Source organism: Mustelus asterias, chromosome 2 (genome assembly GCF_964213995.1).
Source record: "Mustelus asterias chromosome 2, sMusAst1.hap1.1, whole genome shotgun sequence".
Classification (NCBI taxonomy): Eukaryota; Metazoa; Chordata; class Chondrichthyes; order Carcharhiniformes; family Triakidae; genus Mustelus; species Mustelus asterias.
In genome coordinates this window covers 79,956,946-79,981,411 of record NC_135802.1, presented here as the reverse complement: position 1 = coordinate 79,981,411, position 24,466 = coordinate 79,956,946, and the positions used below count along the sequence as shown (strand labels likewise).

Sequence of the window (24,466 nt, the reverse complement as noted above, 5' to 3'; positions counted from 1 at the left end):
CTCACTTCAATTCCTGACCTTCACGTGGCAGATTTCTGCTCTTAATAGCCAGTCTAAGGCAGAGATTTTGAGACAGGCACTACCTTGTCCTTTTGTCGATCAGCACAAATCACAGTTACTTATTACTATCAGCAGTTAGTACTTATCACTATAACAAATACACAGTACAAATACCCTTTTGGTTTCCCCCTTGTAAACTGTATTTTTTGATCCAGTCTGACTCTCACAGATTCTGCGATCTCTACCCCGGTTGCGATCGTGGCCAATCTATCTCACCAGTAATAGGATCCTGCCGACTACACCAATTTGTTGTGGGAAAAATCCACAAGTAGTCAGACCTCGAGATTCAGAAAACACAATTTATTCAACGGAGCTCCAGGAGACAAGGCACATGTCAGTAGTAGACCTTCTCTCAGTAAAATATCAGGAGCGGTCCATCTTTATACTCTTTACACAATAGATGGACCGGTGATTTGAACATTATCACATCGTTTTAGGCAGATACAAACTGATACAGACATTTAACATAGTATTGTTCTTATGAATGGGTACATTTCCTATCAATGGTTGGTTTCGGCTCATTCAGGTGTTAATTGGTTTCCCCGCATTCATATTTTCCCGCTCTTCCTATGGCTAATCTATTCCCTTTGTCTCGGGTTTTCCTTATCTAAAAAATGTCTCGACCCTTGGCTTGGCTTCCTGAGGTGTTTGTTTACTTTAAGTCACTGTCTGTGATTTAGAAATGGCTTGTCTGTTAGGTTTGATTTAAAGTGATCTTTGTATCAGTGGAAGCCGGTGTCTGCTTTATGGCTCCTTTCCCAGTTAACTCTTGATGTGCCAGGCAGCCATTTTAAAGTGTGCTTTCCTTACATTTTCCCCTTACAACGAGGTAGGTTCTTTACTCAGAGAGTGGTTGGGGTGTGGAATGGACTGCCTGCTGTGATAGTGGAGTCGGACACTTTAGGAACTTTCAAGTGGTTATTGGATAGGCACATGGAGCACACCAGAATGATAGGGAGTGGGATAGCTTGATCTTGGTTTCGGAAAAGGTTCGGCACAACATCGTGGGCTGAAGAGCCTGTACTGTGCTGTACTGTTCTATGTTCTTATAAAATATCAAACATGGATTATGCCAAGATTTGGCTTCATGGGCCTCATATATATATATATATATATATGCAAATGTAGTAGCAGTTGGCAATAACTGTTTTGAAAAGACTGTTCCTGAGCAGCATCTGTCAGATAGTAGTACACAGTAGAAAATAAAGGGGCAAAGAGCGTGTACGGGAATAAGTTAGCAGACAACATAATAAAGGTGGGTGGGGCTGATTAGGGAGCAAATGAAGGAGGTCTTGTGGAGACAGGGCACTTGTCTTGAGTAGTGAATGGTGTCACTGTTTCCGTAAAGGAAGGAAATACTAGAGAAATTGGACTAGATTCAGGAGTTAATTAAAGTTAGTACTGTCCAAAGTAGAAAATCCACTTGATCCAGATAAGATACATCCTAGATTGCTGAGGGAAGCAAAGGTAGAGATAGTATCTGCCCACAATCTTTTAATCGTCCTTGGACATGGGACTGATACTAGAGGGAAAAACCTGTTTAACAAAAAGACAACCTGTTTCTTAAAAAAAGGCAAAAAGCCAATCAGCCTGTCGTCAGTGATGAACAGAAGTTTAGACAATAAACTGTCACTTAGAAAAATGTAGGCTATTAAATGATTGTCAACATGGGTTTATTAAAGTTAAATTGTGTTGGACTATGCTGAGGTTTTTTGAAAGGGTGCATTAGCCACGCTAAATTCTCCCTCAATGTACCTGAACAGGTGCCGGAATGTGGCGACGAGGGGATTCTCACAGTAACTTCATTGTAGTGCTAATGTAAGCCTACTCGTGACTAAAAAATATATTTTTTTTAAAATGGGTTTATTAACGTTAAATTGTGTTCGACTATCCTGAGGTTTTTTGTTTGAGGTTAGAGTGTGCGTAAAAGTAATGAGATTGGTGTGCATATTGATGCGCGATTAAATCACTCGGGAGGCTGGATCGTACCCGGGAAATAAAGGCTTTTATTAGTAACAAGAATGGAGCATACTGCATAACGATACAATCCCAGACTAAAGGGTCACCAGGCAGTGCAGTGACCTTTATACTCCTACAGGTAGGCGGAGCCAACCGGAGTGTACCACAGAACAATACCAACAGGTAGAACACCCCAACCCTAACCCCAACAGTGACAACAGTAACATATGTACAAGTACCCATAGTGCTAACCATCTATGGTTCAGTACCCATAGTGGTAACCATCTATGGTTCACCACATTCACCCCTCCTTTAAAACAAAGGCCGGTGGGGCAAAAAAACAGTACGAACTGTCCATATATTCACAAGTTCAGTCGTATCGGAGGGCCGCACCATCTCTACGACCTCCTCAACACTGGCGGTAGCGCCGGTTCTGGTGACCGTGATGACCCTCTCTCCAAGGCGGTGTCCAGTGACTCCTCCAGTTCCTCATGGACGGGTGGACCACGAGGTGGCGACAATCTCCTGGACTCAGGAACGCCCCGAGGTGTCGACAATCTCCTGGACTCAGGCAAGCTGCACACGGGAGTAAGAGGATTAAGTGGTGGTCCCGATACTGCCCGCGCCGTGTCAGGAGGGGAGATAAAAGGCAAGGGGTCCCTAACCAGGGGTGCGGGAGCAACGGGGGTTTCCAGGTCCCCTGCAGGCGCCAGATCTCGAATAGAGACCGTGTCCTCTCGCCCGTCAGGATATGCTACATAGGCATATTGAGGGTTGGCGTGGAGGAGATGGACCTGTTCAACCAAAGGGTCAGACTTGCGGGTCCTAACATGCCGCTGCAGGAGGACAGGTCCTGAGTACGTCAACCAAGACGGCAGTGAGGTCCCAGAGGAAGACTTCCTAGGGAAGGTAAACATCCGCTCATGTGGGGTAGCGTTGGTTGCCGTACACAGGAGGGACCGGATTGAATGGAGCGCATCAGAAAGTACCTCTTGCCAACTGGAGAATGGGAGACCCTTAGACCTCAACGCCAGTAAGACAGCCTTCCAGACTGTAGCGTTTTCTCTTTCGACCTGCCCGTTACCCCTGGGGTTGTAACTCGTAGTCCTACTTGAGGCAATCCCTTTTGAGAGCAGGTATTGCCTCAAGTCGTCACTCATAAACGACGAACCCCTATCACTGTGATATAACTGGGGTAACCAAACAGGGTGAAAAGATCCCACAATGCTTTGATAACCGTGGCAGCGGTCATGTCTGAACAGGGAATGGCAAAAGGGAATCGGGAGTACTCGTCAACCACGTTGAGGAAGTACACATTCCGATCTGTCGAAGGAAGGGGGCCCTTGAAATCAACACTCAGTCTTTCAAAAGGGCGAGAGGCTTTAATGAGGTGTGCCCTGTCAGGTCGGTAGAAGTGCGGCTTGCATTCAGCACATACCTGGCAGCTTCGAGTTATCGACCTGACATCCTCTACTGAGTAGGGTAGATTCCGGGCGTTTACAAAATGGAAGAGCCGAGTGATCCCCGGATGGCAGAGATCATTGTGGAGGGCCTGTAGCCGGTCCTCCTGCACACTTGCACATGTTCCACGTGACAGGGCATCTGAGGGTTCATTGAGCTTCCCCGGACGGTACATGATATCATAGTTGTAGGTGGAGAGTTTGATTCTCCACCTCAAGATTTTATCATTTTTGATCTTACCCCTTAACATGTTGTTGAACATGAACGCCACGGACCGCTGGTCCGTGATCAGGGTGAATAGATTTCCAGCCAAGTAATGGCGCCAATGCCGGACGGCCTCCACAATGGCCTAAGCCTCTTTTTCCACAGCGGAGTGCCGAATTTCAGGGCCTTGGAGGGTGCGAGAGAAAAAGGCGACGGGCCTGCCCGCCTGGTTAAGTGTGGCGGCCAGGGCGAAATCAGATGCATCACTCTCCACCTGGAAGGGGATGGACTCATCGACAGCGTGCATCATGGCTTTCGCAATGTCAGCTTTTATCCCTTCAAAGGCTAAGCGAGCCTCTGCTGCCAGGGGAAAAGAGGTAGACTTTATGAGCGGACGGGCTTTGTCCGCATAATTGGGACCCCACTGTGCGTAATACGAAAAGAAGCCTAAGCATCTTCTCAGTGCTTTGATGCTAGTGGGTAGGGGAAGTTCAAGGAGGGGACGCATATGGTCTGGATCAGGGCCGAGGACCCCGTTTTCCACCACGTATCCGAGAATTGCTAGGCGGCGCTTGCTGAATACACACTTCTCCCTATTGTAGGTCAGATTCAGGCGAGACGCAGTGCGTAAAAACTTCAGGAGATTGGCATCGTGGTCCTGCTGGTCATGGCTGCAGATAGTGACGTTGTCCAGGTACGGGAAGGTGGCCCGTAGCCCTTTTTGGTCCACCATTCGGTCCATTGCATGCTGGAAGACCGAGACCCCATTCGTGACGCCAAAGGGGACCCTTAAGAAGTGGTAGAGACGACCATCCGCCTCAAAGGCCATATATTTTCGGCACTCTGTGCGAATGGGGAGCTGGTGATAAGCTGACTTCAAGTCGATGGTGGAGAACACCCGGTACTGCGCAATCTGGTTGACCATGTCAGATATGCGCGGGAGAGTGTACGCGTCCAGCTGCGTGTATCTATTAATGGTCTGACTATAGTCTATGACCATCTGGGGCTTGTCTCTAGTTTTAACCACCATGACTTGTGCTCTCCATGGGCTAGTGCTAGGTTGAATGATCCCTTCCCTGAGGAGCCGCTGAACCTCAGATCGAATAAAGATCCGATCCTCAGCGCTGTAACGCCTGCTCTTAGTTGCGATGGGCTTGCAGCCTGGCACGAGATTCTCAAATAAAGATGGCGGGGTGATTCTGAGTGTCGAGAGACTGCACGTGGAGCGCGCTGGGCAATTTGGAGGCTGCTGTTCTCCCACTGAAAGTGGAGGGAGTGGCCCATCGTACTGCAGGGTCACACTCCTCAGGTGGACCATAAAGTCTAGTCCCAGGAGTATCAGAACGCAAAGGTGCGGTAACACGAGGAGCCTGAAGTTCTCATAAACTGTGCCCCGCACCGTTAGGTTTACCACGCAGCTCCCAAGAACGGTAACAGATCGGGACCTCAACGCCATAGAAATTGTCTGTCTGACAGTCTGTACTCGGAGACCGCACCGTTTCACGGTGTCAGGATGAATGAAACTCTCCGTGCTCCCGCTGTCAAACAGACAATGTATTAGGCGTCCGTTTACCTCTATGCCCATCATGGACTTGTCGAGTCTGTGAGGCTTGGCCTGGTCCAGGATGATTGACGCCACCGTTGAGTCTTGAGTGCAACTGCAGGCAGCTGAGATGGTTGATGATGATGACCCCTGCTGGTTGTCTGCGGTCGGTGCCGACCAAAATGGCTGCGCCCATGGATCGCACATGGTCGATGGCGTTGAAAGTGGTGGCACTCGCAGGTCGCACGTGTCTTGCGTCGTCGTCCTCAGGAATGGCGGCGCTCGTGAATCGCACGTGGCGGAAGACCTCGACGAAGCCAGAGACAAGGAGACAGATTCTGGAGAATCACACGCCGCACTGCTTGGCTTCGAGGGTGGATTAGCTCTGCACACTTTAGCATAGTGCCCTTTCTTCCCACACGCGGAGCAAAATACCGTTCTGGCCGGACATCGCTTACGAGGGTGCTTTGCCAATCCACAGAAATAGCACCGTGGGCCTCCCGGAGCCGCCGCCGCCGTCAGGTCCGAGGTTGAAAGCACGATCGCGCAGTTCCTCAGAGCCGCTGGGTAGAGTTGAGTCGGTGGCTGTACTTGCCACGATGTTCCCACATGGTTGGTGGGGCAAGTTTCAAGACTTCTGGAGGCCGTTTCCATCGCATCAGCCAATTCCACCGTCTTAGCTAGGTCTAAGTTACCTTGCTCTAGCAGCCGCAGGCGAATATAGGATGAGCCGATATCCGCCACGAACGCATCTCGGATCAAATCATTGGTATACTGGGTCGCCGACACTGGCTTGCAATTGCAGGCTCTGGCGAGCTGCTGAAGTTCGCGCAGGTACAGTCCCGTCGTTTCGCCGGGCTGCCGCCGTCGAATGGCTAGTAGGTGTCGAGCATGAATCTCGTTTGGCGGTTTGTTGTACAGTTTCTTAAGTAGTTCGAAGGCCCCTTTGTAGTCTTGGGCATCGCGGATTGTTGAATATACAGTGTCGCTTACCCTTGCGTGGAGGACCTGCAATCTATCGGCGTCGCTTTGAATGGCTGTTGAGGCGTCGATATAGTCTTGGAAACACTTCAACCAATGGTCGAAAGTGTTCGACGCTCCAGCTGCACGCGGATCTAAGGTAAGCCGATCGGGTTTTAACATTTGCTCCATGGTTTTTTTTTCTTTTCAATCAAAAATTGTTACTAATAAAATTGATGCGCGATTAAATCACTCGGGAGGCTGGATCGTACCCGGGAAATAAAGGCTTTTATTAGTAACAAGAATGGAGCATACTGCATAACGATACAATCCCAGACTAAAGGGTCACCAGGCAGTGCAGTGACCTTTATACTCCTACAGGTAGGCGGAGCCAACCGGAGTGTACCACAGAACAATACCAACAGGTAGAACACCCCAACCCTAACCCCAACAGTAACATATGTACAAATACCCATAGTGCTAACCATCTATGGTTCAGTACCCATAGTGGTAACCATCTATGGTTCACCACACATATGGTCTTTGAAATGACATTTGATTAAGCACCACATAACAATAGACTTGTTAGCAAAATTGAAACCCACGAGATTCAAGGATATCTGACAACAGGGATGTGAAACTGGCTATGAGACAGAAAACAGAGTAATCGTGAATGTTTTGCTTTGGAATGGAGTGCAGAATACAATGGACCAGTATTAGCAGTACTTCCTTTCCAACCTGGATTGGGATATTTAGGGCATTGTTTCAAAGTTACCCAATGACAATGTTTTGACCATGAGGAGGATTGTAACAGTCTTCAGAATGATGAAATGGGCAGACACAAGGCAGATGTAATTTTAATGAATGGAAGTATGAAGTATTTCATTTTGGAAGGAAGAATGAAGAGAAGAAATTTAAATCAAAGACCTGAATTGCACATAAACATGCAGGCTGGAATTTTACCGACCCGCCCGCCATGGGAATCGGAATGGGTGAGGGATGGAGCATGGGAAGGCCCAATGACCTTGGGCAGCATTTTATGATTTTGGGACGAGCGAGGCTGTAAAATCTCGCCCATTGCATAAGGTTGAGAGATTGAAATTGAGAAGGTTGGATCCTAGGCTTTATCAATAAAGGCTTGGTGCGGGCGGGAAGCAAGGACATTGTGCTGAGCCTTTATAAACTACTGGCTAAGGTGGAAGATTGTGCCCAATTCTGGGTGCTATACTATAGGAAGAATATGTAGACCTTACGCAGGGTGCAGAATAGATTTTTACAATGATCCCAGGGATAAGTGACTTCAGTTATGTGCAGAAACTAGAGGAATTGGAGTTATTGACTTTGAATTAGGGACAGTTAAGGGGGAAGAAAACTGGCTCTTCCTACTGCCTCAATCATAACCCTCAATTTTGAATGATTTTATTTGGCCTCCATTTAAACTTTTTCTGAGGAGAACAATCACAGCCAAGCATAAACATAAAGCATTCCAAACACTTAAACTGTCTATCAACTTGCCTTCTCACCTTATAAAGATTTATGAATTTGTATTCCTTGCTCCATCTGCTCTTGAATCCTCAAAGTCGTATTATTTAAATGGCCTCTCCATGTTTTTCCTCTTTTTCACTTCATATTATCCCCATTAGATTGAATCTGCTTGATGCCTCCTCATTTCAGCAGTCTGTCTGTATCCACATGAAGTCTGTTCCAATGTTCTTCCCTATTTACTATATTGCCGGTTCTGTATCAATCAGTATTGGCTGTTGGACATTTTCTGAAAACAACACCTCTGCCAGATGTCTCTTAGGGGTGGCACGGTAGCACAGTAGTTAGCACTGCTGCTTCACAGCTCCAGGGACCTGGGTTCGATTCCCGGCTTGAGTCACTGTCTGTGTGGAGTTTGCACATTCTCCCCGTGTCTGCGTGGGTTTCCTCCGGGTGCTCCGGTTTCCTCCCACAGTCCAAAGATGTGTGGGTTAGGTTGATTGGCTATGCTAAAATTGCCATTAGTGTCCTGGGATGCGTAGGTTAGAGTGATTAGTGGGTAAATATGTAGGGATATGGGGATAGGGCCTGGGTGGGATTGTGGTCGGTGCAGACTTGATGGGCCGAATGGCCTCTTTCTGTGCTGTAGGGTTTCTAAGATTTCTAAGATAATATTCTGCTTCAATTGGTCTTGCAGCTTGGTTCTATGTAAATTGTAAATTTTGGTCACCGCATTATCAGAAGGACGTGGAAGCTTTGGAGAGAGTACAAAGAATGTTGCCTGGTCTTGAGGGTGTTGACTATGAGGAGAGGTTGAATGAACTAATAAACTAGGATTGTTTTCACTGGAAAGACGGAGGCTGAGGGGAGATTTGATAGAGGTCTACAAAATTATGAGAGGCATCGACAGGGTGGAGAGTCAGAGGCATTTTTCCAGGGTGGAAGTGTCAATTACAAAGGGGTACAGGTTCAAGGTTAGAGTTTAAGGGGATGGTTTTTCACGCAGAGTGGTGGGTACCTGGAACGTGCTACCAGAGGATATGGTGGAAGCAGGCACATTAGCAACATTTAAGAGGCATGTGGATGGAGACTTGAATAGGGAGGAAATGGAGGGATACGGACTGAGTGAGGGCAGAAGGTGTTTTTTTTAGTTAGGGCATCATGATCGGCACAGGCTTGAAGGGCCGAAGGGCCTGTTCCTGTGCTGTACTTTTCTTTCTTCTTTTGTTAATTGTCCTTTTATGATTATAGCGGGTACGTAAAACTTCTGAACTTATGATGTGTCATCTCATTGACCGATTTAAAACAAATATTTCCCTATTCCAGAGTATGGGTCTGAAGACATTAACATTCTCCCTGGAGGATTGGCCCTTATCAGTTCTGTAAGTCTGTATTAATTTAATAAATTGTGATTTTGTTTTCTAAAGGCAGAAGGAAACAAATATTTTAAGCTAAACAGGAGGGTCTGTTTAATGGTAGCACGTTTACCTTTCCTAGGTTTTGTCAGGGAAACGAGCAATAATTGTGCAAATGCCCTGTAATATAATATGGATTTTATTTTGAATGACCAGACAATGCTATCCATTTACTTGATAAAAATGATGTATTTAAATCTCTAAAGTGATACCATTTTACTCTTCAACACCCAGAAATAGTATTGTTTTAAAATAAATTTCTAATTTAAAAAGCTAATTAGAATTGTAATTTGACATTTGTGTGAGAGAGTTAAGAATTATCCACGCAGAAGGTGGTAATTTTAGCCCCAGGCAAGCATTTTCTTATACCTTAAATCCTCCCTTTGAAAAGCCAATTGCGGGACTTCTGCTTCCAATGCTAGTAAATAAAAAATGTTCCTGAACTACTCTGTTTATGATTTTGATTAAAGTCTTGAATGTATGCCCTTAGCCTATCGATTCTGACAAATGGGAATAGTTACCCCCAGCCTGCTTTATCAAAATGCCTTATTTTGAACATGTATATACCTCAGCCTCTTAACCTGGGGCAGGATTTCTCTCTCTTAACATATAGTAACCAGTACTTAATTTTCTCATTTAAAAGTTTGGCAAACTTTTTCAGCTAAGTTTAAAATTTCTTGGGTTTGCAGTGAGTTTTAAGTTAAATTTTGGAATTCAATTGGAAATGTTACATGGATCAACTGGTAGCATAGTTAGAATCTGTATACCACCATTCGTGTTCCCTCTGAGCTGCAGCCATGCTTTAACCTGATGTCAGTGCACAGGGCTGTCCCTTTTAAAGTTACTGCACGTGTGACCAGCCAGATTTAAAAGAGCATCTCGTTTAAATGCCTGTGCATGCCAAAAAAAAAAGAGGGTGCATTGATCACCATATTATGTTTTAACAAAACTTTGACTTTAGCTTCCATTGGTTGGTCAGCATTTCCATTATACTGTTTCAGCGCCAAGTTATTGGTATCTGTGTTTGTGCAAAATGAAAAAACAAATTTGCAGGAATAACTGTGAAGAATAATTATAATTTAAAATTCTGAAAAGTAAAGATCATTATATACCGAGATGTTTAAGTTCCATTGAACATGCTCCATCAACAGTAGGTTTTGTCTGTATAGCGTGCAAGAAGCAATACTGTATCCCAACACGTGTGACAATAATAAATCAAATCAATTATTTCTATTACTACAAGATAAAATCTCTCTTGTCTGTTCCCTATTTCTTGTTTGTATCTTTGCGTTTAAGGGGCTGAAGTTTGGATCACTGCCTAACTCTGACAGTGATCGTCCAGGGCAGATTGTCCTTGTGGATCTCAATAAACCAGTCCTGTCAGCTGTTGAACTGAGAATCAGTCGTGGGTTTGACATGGAATCCTTTAATCCACATGGGCTGAGTACATTTATAGATGAAGGTAAGTGTCAAGAAAGTAACTATTTACTTGGGAGAACTTTGGATCAGAGAAGTACTACCTTTGATAGTTTGCTAATTAACATCCGATTCATGTTGAAATTTTCCTGTTGATTGGCAATAGGAACATGGGCAGCACAGTGGTCAGCACTGCTGCCTCACAGCGCCAGGGACCTGGGTTCGATTCCCGGCTTGGGTCACTGTCTGTGTGGAGCTTGTCTGCGTGGATTTACTCTGGATGCTCCGGTTTCTTCCCACAGTCCAAAGGTTAGGTGGATTGGCCGTGCTAAATTGCCCCTTAGTGTCGAGTGGACTAACTAGGGTAAATGAATGGGGTTATGGGGATGGGGCCTTGGTGGGATTGTGGTCGGTGCAGACTTGATGGCCAAATGGCCTCCTTCTGCACTGTAGGATTCTATGATTCGATGATAACTACAAATTATAAATATTTTAATTCTTGTAAACATTCAAATTCTGTCAATATATTTAATGTCTATAGGATCATACAACAGTGTTCTTAGCTTAACACGGGTTCACTAACACTCTTTATTTGTTTCCAGATGGTGCTGTGTATGTTTTTGTTGTGAATCATCCGCGGAAAATCACCACTGTGGAGGTTTTTAAGTTTGAAGAGGACCAAAATAGTCTAAATCATTTAAAAACCATCAAACATGAACTTTTACACAGGTACAGCATGAGGAACTGCAGATGCCTGCTGCTGATCGACAGGCAATTTGATGTGAAGAGAAATTTTAAAAAGATGGTTGAATCAAAAAAATAGCTTCCACAGAAAGACCTGACCACATCCAATAGTGACAGAAATGCAGCATATATCATCAGTGTTTTGAGGTAGATGCAGATTTTTTAAATTTGAAGGTAGTCGGTACATCGTTCTGGCCACATGAATATCTGCCCAACTCGTTCTGTTGTTCAAGCTGCCTCCTGTTCCACTGCTCTATCTAGTTTCATGTTATCTACAAATTTGACCACTCTGCATTAAATTCTGAATCCAGGTTATTTTATTTAAAGCAGAAATCGTAATGCCCCACTCCATAGTTGCTCCTCACACTGACATGGCACCTAATGAGTGTTTGCATATTAAATTATCAATTTTCGGGGGTTTATCCTGAATAGCCCAAGCTTTGAGTTTAATGATTAGCCAGTTGTAAGATTATCGAGAGCCTTTTGGTAGTGCAGGTAAACTGTCCCCTTCCCACAATGTGGAGATGCCGGCATTGGACTGGGGTAAACACAGTAAGAAGTTTAACAACACCAGGTTAAAGTCCAACAGGTTTATTTGGTAGCAAAAGCCACACAAGCTTTCGGAGCTCCAAGCCCCTTCTTCAGGTGAGTGGGAATTCTGTTCACAAACAGGGCATATAAAGACACAGACTCAATTTACATGAATAATGGTTGGAATGCGAATACTTACATCTAATCAAGTCTTTAAGAAACAAACAACGTGAGTGGAGAGAGCATCAAGACAGGCTAAAAAGATGTGTATTGTCTCCAGACAAGACAGCCAGTGAAACTCTGCAGGTCCAGGCAAACTGTGGGGGTTACAAATAGTGTGACATGAACCCAATATCCCGGTTGAGGCCGTCCTCGTGTGTGCGGAACTTGGCTATCAGTTTCTGCTCAGCGACTCTGCGCCGTCGTGTGTCGCGAAGGCCGCCTTGGAGAACGCTTACCCGAATATCAGAGGCCGAATGCCCGTGACCGCTGAAGTGCTCCCCAACAACCATGTGAATTGTCTTAAAATTAGGAGATTTTTGAGGCAGCATCTTTGCTTTCTGAATCTACACTGACTGCTGTTTAACAAAGTTAAAGTTTATTTATTAGTCACAAGTAAGGCTTACATTAACACTGTAATGAAGTTACTGTGAAATTCCCCGAGTCGCCTCACTCCGGCGCTTGTTCAAGTCAATGCACCTAACCAGCACGTCTTTCAGACTGTGGGAGGAAACCGGAGCACTCGGAGGAAACCCACGCAGACGCAGGGAGGATGTGCAAACTCCACACAGACAGTGACCTAAGCTGGGAATTGAACCTGGGTCCCTGGCACTTTGAGGCAGCAATGCTAACCACTGTGCCACCATGCCTCCCCATTGTTGTTTTGAAATAGTCAAGTTTACTCCCAAAAATCAACTCTATGATTTTACTTGGAATGGAAATAGATAAATGTGTCTGTAGTTCCCTGTCTCTTTATCACATTTTTGAATATGGATACCTCCATTAGGCTATTTCCAATCTTTTGGTATTTCCCTAGAATAATGGTCAGTGCTTCAGAGATATCTTCCTTAATCCCTAACAATGCCAGGGCCACTCAGCTGCTGATTTCATTACAGCATTGGTCCAAATGTGGACTGAAGATCTGAACTAAGGTGATGTGAGAGTGACTGCCCTTGACATCAAAGCACACGTCTGTGATGAGTACTCTCCACTTATCTGACCGAGTGCTGATCCCACAACACTCAAGAAGCTTACTGAATCCATCCAGCACAAAGTAGCCCACTTGATCGGAACCCCATCCGCTACCTTAAACATTCACTCCACCACTGATGCACAGTGACAGCAGTATGTACTATCTACAAAATGCACAGGAACTCAAGAAAGCTCCTTTGACAGCACCTTCCAAAACCTGCAACCCCCACCACCCAGGAGAACCAAGGCAGCAGATGCATGGGGACCCCATCACCTGCAAGTTCCTCTCAAAGCCACATACCATTCTGACTGGGAACTATATCGCCATTCCTTCACTGTTACTGGGTCAGAATCCTCGAATTTCTTTCCTAACAGCACTGTGGGTGTACCTGCATCAGGTGGATTGCAGTAGTTCAAGGACATGGCTTACCACCACTCAAGGACAGTTAGGGATGGCTGTAAATGGTGGCCTAGCCAACAATGTCCACATCCTGAGGAAGAATAAACAAAATTACTATTTTATACTTGTTCTCAATTTCAAGCATGCTTGTAATTTTAATATTCATTCTCCAGCTGGTGTACTGAGTTCTTCTGCTATAATGCTTAGCTACAACTGCTGTGCATTTTATATTCTTTCTTGACCTATTTAATCACCTGTTAATTTCTAACTGAATTTGTGATTAAAGCTGTCCAGAGATGTGAAGCAGCACTAACATTGAATGCATGGGTTGATAGGCCTGACCCAGTTTGTTGATACAAATACTTCATTTGATGAAATTCAAAAGGGTGAATTTTCATTTTGATTTTCTGGTGGCACTTTCAGCAGAAGAACCCATTGTTCATGGAGTCATTATGACACAAATGGAGGCCATTTGATCCATCAGTTCCATGCTGACCCTGTGGAACAATTCAGTCTGTCCCATTTCCTTATTGTACTGTCCAAGCCCTGCAAGTTTATTTTCCTTCACACCCCATTCAATTTCCTTTTGAAATCAATGATTTTCACCTCTCTCCTAGATAATGACTCTCATGTCATTACCACTCACTGTTTTTTTGAAGTTCTTCCTCACATCCAACCTGCTTTTGTGTCCCCCAGTCCTCGTGACATCAATTAAAGGGAACAACTTTCCTTGTTTACCCTTATCTAAACCTGTAGACCCCTTTCAAAACTCCCCTCAATCTCCTTGGCAAGGAGAACAATCTCTACTTCTCTGACCTAACCTTGTCACTAAATTCTCTCAACCCTGGAACCATTTTGGTAAATCTCCTCTCCACCCTCTCAAGGACTCTCACATCTTTCCTAAAGTGTAGTGACCAGAACCGAACGTAATTCCCTAGTTGTGGCCTAACCAGAGCTTTGTAAATATTTGGTATAACTTCCCTACTTTTGTACTTGATGCTTGCATTTATGAAGCCCAAAATCCTTTCTGCTTTTCTAATCATGCCCTCATCGTGGTAGGAAAGATGGCAACCATATTCACAGCTGATGATTGGTGCCAGCTTTTGGCAATAGTTCCCCACAGTTATTAAGTCTGAGAGAGGAAAGGGCTGATGCAGGCCGATGCCACCAGTGGGATGTTAATAATGAGCTAATTAGCACACATTATCCCCTAGTCCACTGTAATTTAGTGGTGATTGAGATTAAACAGAAGTTACATGGCTTTTTCGCTCTTCTGGAAGGCAAGCCAACAAACTCTGCCGGGGTTCTGAGAAGGGAGCCCTGATTATCGGGCACCTTGCTCACCTTTGGCCTGGAGTCCCTTGGTGATCCTGGACCTCTGGTAAGTGCATTGCTGGCAGCAGTCACCACTCCCAGTGGCACTGATGGCAATGGTGAGTTGTTGGCCACTGGCCAGGAATTTGAGCACCACTTCAACCAGCAGGATCCTGGATTTGGGGTGATGGGCCGATGTGGCCATTTAATTGCCTGAAAGGCCTTCCCTGCCCGGTTCTCCAATTGATGGACAAGGCTCCTTTCGGGCTCACTAATTCCAGCCCATTAAGTCTACATTGCCTCTCCATTTCTGCCAAAATATATTAGTCAAGCATTATCTACCTCTTACAATCTGTGCCTTAATTAACTCAAACCTCTCCAAGTCTTTGTCATTTTCCTTTCCCCAGTAACATTTCCAAAACCTTGCCCATCAGATGTTAAACTAATTGGCCAATAGTTGCCAGGACTGTCCCTCTACCCTTTCTTGAATAAGGGTGTCACATTTGCCACTCTCTAATCTCTATCCCCTCCCCCATTTATAAGGAAGTTTGGAAGATTATGGCAAACCCTTCGTTTAGCTCCACCTCTACTTCCTTTAGCAACCTGGGATACAAGCTGGACCAGGTCTTACCCAGTCAGCTTTTCCAGTACATTCTACCCATCCATTACCTCCACCATCTTCACTTCTACTGATATTTTGTCAGCATCTTTCTTGGTAAACACAAATACAAAATGCTGGTTAAATATTCTAGCCTTGCCCTGTGCCTCTAATCATATACCCTCCACTGCTTACTATTTACATGCTGCTCAAAGATTTTTGGATTTGCTTTTATGTTAATTGCCATTCTGTTCTCATACTCGCTCTCTCTGCCAGTCTTATTTTTGTCTTCGCTTCAAACTCAACCTATTGTATGTGTCCTGGTTCTTGCTTGAAAAGTTCATCTGACATGCATCATACAACCTCTTTACTTTTTTTTTGATTCATCATAATCTCGAGGAGCCTGGACTTTGTTTCCCCTCCCTTTAACTCTTAGAATGTATAAAGACTGTAACTGAAACATTTCCTTAAAAGATCGCTTATTGTCCCATTCCAGTTTATTCTGTCAGTCTCTGGTTCCATTGTACCCTGGTGAGATCCTTTTTCATCCCATTGAACCTTGCATCTAGCTGTCCAATGTTCCAAGACCTTTTCAAAGTACAGGATGAAAGAGGGCATTGGCCCTGCCAATGCAGTAAACCTGGTCTCAGAGGTGTGATCAGAGGTTACAGTTAGATATGAATGACCAAAGTAAACCTATGTGCAGCATACTGGCAGCCACAACAGGGGTGTGTGCCAGAAACCAACATCAACAGAAATATATACACAAGATTAGTGGCAGAATGGACCAGGGTGAAGATTCCAGGTTGGAGAAATCTGCAACTTGAAAGCTTTCTGCTTTGTGAATGTGACATGATGTGTGGATAAAGTCACACAGGGGCTTTTGCTGTTGTCAGAATCATATGCCCAAATAACAGTGACCAACGTGTGCTCACCACCAAAGTTGACAGTGGTGTGTGTGAACATTTTGGGAGTCAGAGACCTGAAGGGTTTGTATTTGAACTATTGAAAATACAATCTACAACAGCCACACCGACTACATACAACGGGACATTCATTCATCGCACTACTACATTGACATTGAAATGGAGTTACAGCAAGTCTGCATGGAAACCATGAGTATTCTACCTGGTAAACAGGAGTGGGCCAGCAGTAGCAGGATTACCAGCACACATGGAACTCAACATTGTGATGATACATGAGATACCAATCTTAGCAGAAGAGTCAGTTTGTGACCTCCAACTGATATGTAGATAAATTTAACATTTTAGGAAATTTGAGGCAGAAGATGCAATCCCGTTCATTGACACTCCGAGAATGTGCACGGTGCACAGACAGGAGAAGCTTAAGAGCGAGTTAGGTGACTTGGAGCTTACCAATCATGTGCATCAGCATAGTGACTGGCACAGCTCTATCACGTGCATACTGGAAAGAAATGGTACAATCTGGGTAAACTTCATCCAAACCCGCTCGAAAGAGATGCCAATGTAAGATCCTGGCATCAAAGGAATTGAATCCCCAATTATCAGGAGCAAAACTTTTTTTTAACCAAATTGGATATTGGGAAAGGTTCATTTGGTAGAGGAACCTCAAGCGATCACTACTATTAAGACACATTCCTTTACCCAACCCTTCTCTGTCTCAGCTTGTTTAAAACCTGTTAGTCATCTCACAACACCAGGTTAAATTCCAACAGGTTTATTTGGGAGCAAACAAAGAACAAAGAACAATACAGCACAGGAACAGGCCCTTCGGCCCTCCAAGCCTGCACCGATCATGGGTTCCTAACTAGACCATCCGTTTATATCCCTCTATTCCCAGTCTGTTCATGTGGCTATCTAGATAAGTCTTAAATGATCCTAGCGTGTCTGCCTCAACCACCTTGCTCGGTAGTGCATTCCAGGCCCCCACCACCCTCTGTGTAAAATACATCCCCCGCATATCTGTATTGAACCTTGCCCCCCTTACCTTGAACTTGTGACCCCTTGTGTTTGTCATTTCTGACCTGGGAAAAAACTTCCAACTGTTCACCCTATCTATGCCCTTCATAATTTTATAAACTTCTATTAGGTCGCCCCTCAACCTCCGTCTTTCCAGGGAGAGCAACCCTAGTTTACTCAATCTCACCTCATAGCTAATACCTTCCATACCAGGCAACATCCTGATAAACCTTTTCTGTGCTCTCTGCAAAGCCTCCACGTCCTTCTGGTAGTGTGGCGACCAGAACTGGACGCAGTATTCCAAATGTGGCCTAACCAACGTTCTATATAACTGCAACATCATATGCCAACTTTTATACTCTATGCCCCGTCCAATAAAGGTAAGCATGCCATATGCCTTCTTCACCACCTTTTCCACCTGCGCTTCCACCTTTAAGGATCTGTGGACTTGCACACCCAGATCCCTCTGGGTGCACAAGTTTTCGGAGCGTTGCCCCTTCATCAGGTGAGTGAAGAGTTCGGTTCACAAACAGGGCATATAAAGATACAAACTCAATTACAAAATAATGGTTTAAATGCGAGTCTTAACAGGTAATCAAGTCTTTACAGGTGCAGACAATGTGAGTGGAGAGAGGGTTAAGCACAGGTTAAAGGAGGTGTGAATTGTCTCCAGCCAGGACAGTTAGTGAGATTTTGCAAGCCCAGGGAAGTTGTGGGGGTTACAGATAGTGTGACATGAATCCAAGATCCCGGTTGAGGCCGTCTTCATGTGTGCAGAACTTGGCTATCAGTTTCTGCTCAGCGATTCTGCGTTGTCATGTGTCGTGAAGGCCGCCTTGGAAAACGCTTACCCTAAGATCAGAGGCTGAATGCCCTTGACTGCTGAAGTGTTTCCCAACAGGAAGGGAACACTCCTGCCTGGTGATTGTCGAGCGGTGTCCATTCATCCATTTTCGTAGCATCTGCATGGCCTCGGGACATCCTTTCCTGCAGTGTATCAGGTAGACAATGTTGGCCGAGTCACAAGTGTATGTACCGTGTACCTAGTGGATGGTGTTCTCATGCGAGATGATGGCATCCGTGTCGATGATCCAGCACGTCTTGCAAAGGTTGCTGTGGCAGAGTTGTGCGGTTTCGTGGTCACTGTTCTCCTGAAGGCTGAATAGTTTGCTGCGTAATGTTTGAGGTTGCGTGGTTGTTTGAAGGCAAGTAGTGGAGGTGTGGAGATGGCCTTAGCGAGATGTTTGTCTTCATCGATGACATTTTGAAGGCTCTGGAAAAGATGTCGTAGCTTCTCTGCTCTGGGGAAGTACTGGACGACGAAGGGTACTCTGTCCGCTGTGTCCCGTGTTTGTCTTCTGAGGAGGTCTGTGCAGTTTTTTACTGTGGCGCGTCAGAACTGTCGATCGATGAGTTGAGCGCCATATCCTGTTCTTACGAGGGCGTCTTTCAGCGTCTGAAGGTGTCTGTTGCGATCCTCCTCATCTGAGCAGATCCTGTGTATACGGAGGTCCATAGGGAATGGCTTCTTTAATGTGTTTTAGGGTGGAAGCTGGAGAAGTGGAGCATTGTGAGGTTATCCGTGGGCTTGCGGTACAGTGAAGTACAGTGATTACCTGTTGTCGCATTCCAACCATTATCTTGTAATTGAGTTTGTGTCTATATATGCCCTGTTTGTGAACAGTAATCTCTCCCTCAATGTCAACAAAACAAAGGAGATTGTCATCGACTTCAGGAAGCGTAAAGGAGAACATGCCCCTGTCTACATCAATGGGGACGAAGTAGAAAGGGTCGAGAGCTTCAAGTTTTTAGGTGTCCAGATCACCAACAATCTGTCCTGGTCCCCCCATTCCAACATTATAGTTAAGAAAGCCCACCGTCTCTACTTTCTCAGACGACTAAGAAAATTTGGCATGTCAACTACGACACTCACCAACTTTTACAGATGCACCATAGAAAACATTCTTTCTGGTTGTATCACAGCTTGGTATGGCTCCTGCTCTGCCCAAGACCGCAAGGAACTACAAAAGGTCATGAATGTGGCCCAATCCCTCACACAAACCAGCCTCCCATCCATTGACTGTCTACACTTCCCGCTGCCTCGGCAAAGCAGCCAGCATAATTAAGGACCCCACGCACCCTGGACATTCTCTCTTCCGTCCTCTTCCTTCGGGAAAAAGATACAAAAGTCTGAGGTCACGTACCAACCGACTCAAGAACAGCTTCTTCCCTGCTGCTGTCAGACTTTTGAATGGACTTACCTTGCATTAAGTTGATCTTTCTCTATATCCTAGCTATGACTGTAACAGTACATTCTGCATTCTCTCGTTTCCTTCTCTATGAACGGTATGCTTTGTCTGTATAGCACGCAAGAAACAATACTTTTCACTGTATCTTAATACATGTGACAATAATAAATCAAATCACTCACCTGATGAAGGGGCAACACTCCGAAAGCTCGTGCTACCAAATAAACCTGTTGGACTTTAACCTGGTGTTGTGAGGCTACTTACTGTGCCCACCCCAGTCCAACACCGTTTGCTCCACATCATATTTAAAATCTGTCACATCTCTAACTTTCTCCAGTTCAAATGTTAACACTGTTTCTTTCTCCAAAGATGCTGCCTGATGTGCTGATCTTTACAGAATTCTCTTGTTTTATTAAAAAAACCATTTGGCATAATTTTAGCACTTTCGACTGAGGAGCAGTAAACCAAAAATGTTGACCTCCAAAAGCACTGAAAATATCAAAAGGTCCTCTGCTCTGTTCTGCTGTATTCATAGGCGTTTATAACACCCCTCCCCCACAGCATGTCTGTGTGAAACTGTACAGACAGATGGGGTGGAACGGTGGCACAGTGGGTTAGCACCGCTGTCTCACAGCGCCAGGGACCTGGGTTCGATTCTCAGCTTGGGTCATCGTCTTTGTGTAGTTTGCACATTTTCCCCATGTCTGCGTGGGTTTCCTCCGGGTGCTCCGGTTTCCTCCCACATTCTGAAAGACGTGTTGGTTAGGTGCATTGGCCATGTTAAATTCTCCCTCAATGTACCTGAACAGGTGCTGGAATGTGACGATGAGGGGATTTTCACAGTAACTTCATTGCAGTGTGAATGTAAGCCTACTTGTGACTAATAAATAAACTTTAAAAACTCAAGTAAAGTTCGGCATTTTTGAGAAATATTGTTCTTTGCAGATCAAAACCCAAGACTTTGGATATGGTAAAAGCATTTGTGGTGCAACTTAAAGTCTGTAATTTGTTCCCAATTTTATAAATTAATTTCTTCATTGTTCTCTTCTAGTGTGAATGATATTGTAGCACTGAGCCCTGACAGTTTCTATGCCACCAACGACCACTACTTTTCTCACGAGTCCTTGAAGATCTTGGAACTTGTTCTGGGCTTTTCATGGTGCACGGTTATTTACTACAGTCCCTCTGAAGTGAAAGAAGTGGCAACAGGATTCCGAATAGCCAATGGGATTAATATTTCACCTGACAGAAAGTGAGTAAGTTCTGATAGTTTTACTTGTTAAACAATGGGCTGTGATCAAGGGAAACTCCTGTAAATAAATCGTTCTTTTGTATACTTATGTAGAGCAAGGAGTCATTCAGTACCAGGCAGTCATTCCTTGCTTAACGGTGTAGTTATGTTCCTGCAAAGTGCAACTTTAAGTGAAACAACATTTAAGTGAATCAGTTGTTTCATTTGCAATCAAAATAAAAGCTGTTGCTAGGTTCTTTAGGACCCTTCTCGACAGAACGTGTGTAAATGAAATAACTTCCAAAATAAATTTTAAAATAGCAAAAGATATAGAACATAAATTACAAAAACAGTTATAGGTGGTACACTCACCAGCTGCCTGGTTTTGGAGTGACCGGTGTAAGAACTTTGATTTATTTGAACCAAGATTTATGGGGTTCTCTTGTTTGCAATAACTCCCAATTGTAAATCACATCAGGTTCTACAGACTCAACCATATGGCAATCTGCTCCCGATTGAGAATCCGATTGAGCAGAATGAACACTTTAAATGGTGAATTCAGAAAAGTTATCAACTGTTAAAAAGGTAGCAAGTCAGAAAGATAAAAAGCAAAGTATCAAGTAACAGTAATTCACAGTAAAAGGAGAAAGCTTAACTTTAACAATTGAACAGATTTCTCACCACCCATCTCAGATCAGTGATAGAATCATAGAATCCTACAGTGCAGAAGGAGGCCATTCGGCCCATCGAGTCTGCACCGACCACAATCCCACCCATGTATTTACTCTAGCTAGTCCCCCTGACACTAAGGGGCAATTTAGCATGGACAATCCACCTAACCCACACATCTTTGGACTGTGGGAGGAATCCAGAATACCCAGAGGAAACCCACACAGACATGGGGAGAATGTGCAAACTCCTCACAGACAGAGACCCAAGCCGTGTCACCGTGCTGGGTGTGGTGAAGGGTCAGAGAACGTGGATAATATGTAAAACCAACACCTCTCTCTGACCTCTACCTTTCCCTCTCTTGACATCATTTGGAGTATTGCATGCAGTTCTGGTCGCCACACTACCAGAAGGACATGGAAGCTTTGGAGAGAGTGCAAAGAAAGTTCACCAGGATGTTGCCTGGTGTCGAGGGTGTTGACTATGAGGAGAGGTTGAATAAACTAGGATTGTTTTCATAGGGAAGACAGAGGCTGAGGGGAGACCTGATAGATGTCTACAAAATTATGAGAGGCATAGACAGGGTAGATAATCAGAGGCATTTTCCCGGGGTGGAAGTGTCAATTACTAGGGGGCACAGGTTCAAGGTGAGATGGAGAAAGTTTAAGGGAGCTGTACGGATGATTTTTGTCACACACAGTGTGCTGGGTGTCTGGAACGCGCTGCCAGAGCAGGTGGTAGAAACAGACACATTAGCAATATTTAAGAAGTACCTGGATGGGTACATGAATAAGGAGGGAATAGAGGGATATGAACTGAGTAAGGGCAGAACTGATTGGGCAGATGGACTTCAACCCGGATAAGTGTGTAGTGATCCATTTTGGCAGATCCAATGGGATGAAGCAGCAGTATAATATGAAGGGTACCATTCTTAGCAGTGTAGAGGATCAGAAGGACCTTGGGGTCCGGGTCCATAGGACTCTTAAATCGGCCTCGCAGGTGGAGGATGCGGTCAAGAAGGCATACGGCATACTAGCCTTCATTAATCGAGGGATTGAGTTTAGGAGTCGGGAGATAATGCTGCAGCTTTATAGGACCCTGGTTAGACCCCACTTGGAGTACTGCGCGCAGTTCTGGTCACCTCATTACAGGAAAGATGTTGAAGCCATTGAAAGGGTGCAGAGGAGATTTACAAGGATGTTGCCTGGATTGGGGGGCATGCCTTATGAGGATAGGTTGAGGGAGCTTGGTCTCTTCTCCCTGGAGAGACGAAGGATGAGAGGTGACCTGATAGAGGTTTACAAGATGTTGAGAGGTCTGGATAGGGTAGACTCTCAGAGGCTATTTCCAAGGGCTGAAATGGTTGCTACGAGAGGACACAGGTTTAAGGTGCTGGGGGGTAGGTACAGAGGAGATGTCAGGGGTAAGTTTTTCACTCAGAGGGTGGTGGGTGAGTGGAATCGGCTGACGTCGGTGGTGGTGGAGGCAAACTCGTTGGGGTCTTTTAAGAGACTTCTGGATGAGTACATGGGATTTAATGGGATTGAGGGCTATAGATAGGCCTAGAGGTAGGGATATGATCAGCGCAACTTGTGGGCCGAAGGGCCTGTTTGTGCTGTGGCTTTCTATGTTCTATGTTCTAGAAGTGTTTTTTTAACTTTAGTTCGGGCATCATGATTAGCACAGGCTTGGAGGGCCGAAGGATCTGTTCCTGTGTTGTACTTTTCTTTGTTCTAAGAAGTGAAAAAACCACAGAGAAACAAAATAAATTTCCCAGCGGAAGTAAATGAAATGGAAAAGTATCTTCTTCAAGTTTAAGTTGGATTGGGCAGGAGTTTCTCATCCAATGAAATAAAATGACTTAAGCACATTACACTACAACCTTCATCTATCAAGGTACAGGATGCAGTACAAATTAGACTACACTATGTTTCTGAATTACACTACACCCTCAGCTTTTTAAAGTTTAAATGTTTTAATGTCCTGAATCCCTCTGGGTATTTTAAAAGGTTCTCCTCCTTGTTACACTGGGGCACGTCTCCCACAGTTTTCTTTAAAGTCCCTTCACTCAATCCTCCTGAGCTTACCTGAATGGACTTCCACCAGTAAGACATCTGGTAACTTCTTTTTTTAGGGGGCAATCTTACCAAGAATATTCGAAGCCGCGAACAAGTGTCAAAATGGGAGAAATTCGTGCAGTTTTTTGGGAGACTTCAAAATCGAATCCTACCTGACTCTGTCAAAAAAATCTTGACAAACTTGAAATTTGCCAGCAGGGGAATTGGGTGTTGCCTAAATTGTCTGAAAGCCGGCTGATAGCAGCAGAGGGAGCCATTGCGCACATGAAGATTTCTGTGCTCTGAGACCACAGAGATCTGTCACTGCCTCAGCCTTCGTGGCCGAAACCATTCCCCCCGCCTCCCCTGCTACTGCGGGACTGCACAGCTGATCTCACCCCCCAGCCCAGACCAATGCCCCCCCTCGCCCAGACCAATCGCCACCCACCCCCCCCATGATCGCTGCTAGAGTGGCAGCAGTTCCTCTCCCACCAAGTGATCGCTACTGCAGAGTGGCAGCACTTCCCCTCCCCCCTCCCCGACTGAACAGTTGGGACTTTCCTGCAACTTTTCATTTGATCTCCCACGGCCAATCAATCTATCCAGAAAAACAGTCTTTGCTTCCTCATCTCCAATAATTTTTATAACTAATAACTAGGTCTTCAAAAGAAATAGAAAAACATTTTTTAATGCCATTGTGATTTTTCTCCCAGATTGCTTGCAACGGTTTACAGGAGATTTAAACTTTAATTCCTTGAGGCTCTAGGACAATCTTTGAGGGAAGCCTCCAGCAGATAGAAGGGTTGACCTAGACATATAGAGTGGCAGCAGAGGAGCTAAAGTCTATGGACAGGATTTTCCTGCCGCACTCACCCCAACACCAGAGAATCCCACCCAAGATCAATGGACATTTGCATGGTCCGTTTCCTGCCCGCTATGATTCTTATGAACAAAGAACAAAGGGCGAGTTGGGAAAATTCTGCCCTATGTGTGAGGATGGTGCAAGGCACATGAGAGTGACATACCATGACAGAAGATCGAT

General features: G+C 44.9%; 1 protein-coding gene across 2 annotated transcripts in view; it reads left to right on the top strand.

Annotated features, from left to right (window-relative positions):
• LOC144509278 (serum paraoxonase/arylesterase 2-like) overlaps positions 1-24,466 on the top strand; it is a 57,868-nt gene that overhangs the window by 18,378 nt on the left and 15,024 nt on the right. For both annotated transcript variants that reach the window (XM_078237902.1, XM_078237908.1), the window contains exons 3-6: positions 8,996-9,051; positions 10,381-10,546; positions 11,103-11,229; positions 20,519-20,719. In XM_078237902.1, coding sequence (XP_078094028.1) covers positions 8,996-9,051; positions 10,381-10,546; positions 11,103-11,229; positions 20,519-20,719 — 550 coding nt within the window. The remainder of the gene's footprint in view (positions 1-8,995; positions 9,052-10,380; positions 10,547-11,102; positions 11,230-20,518; positions 20,720-24,466) is intronic.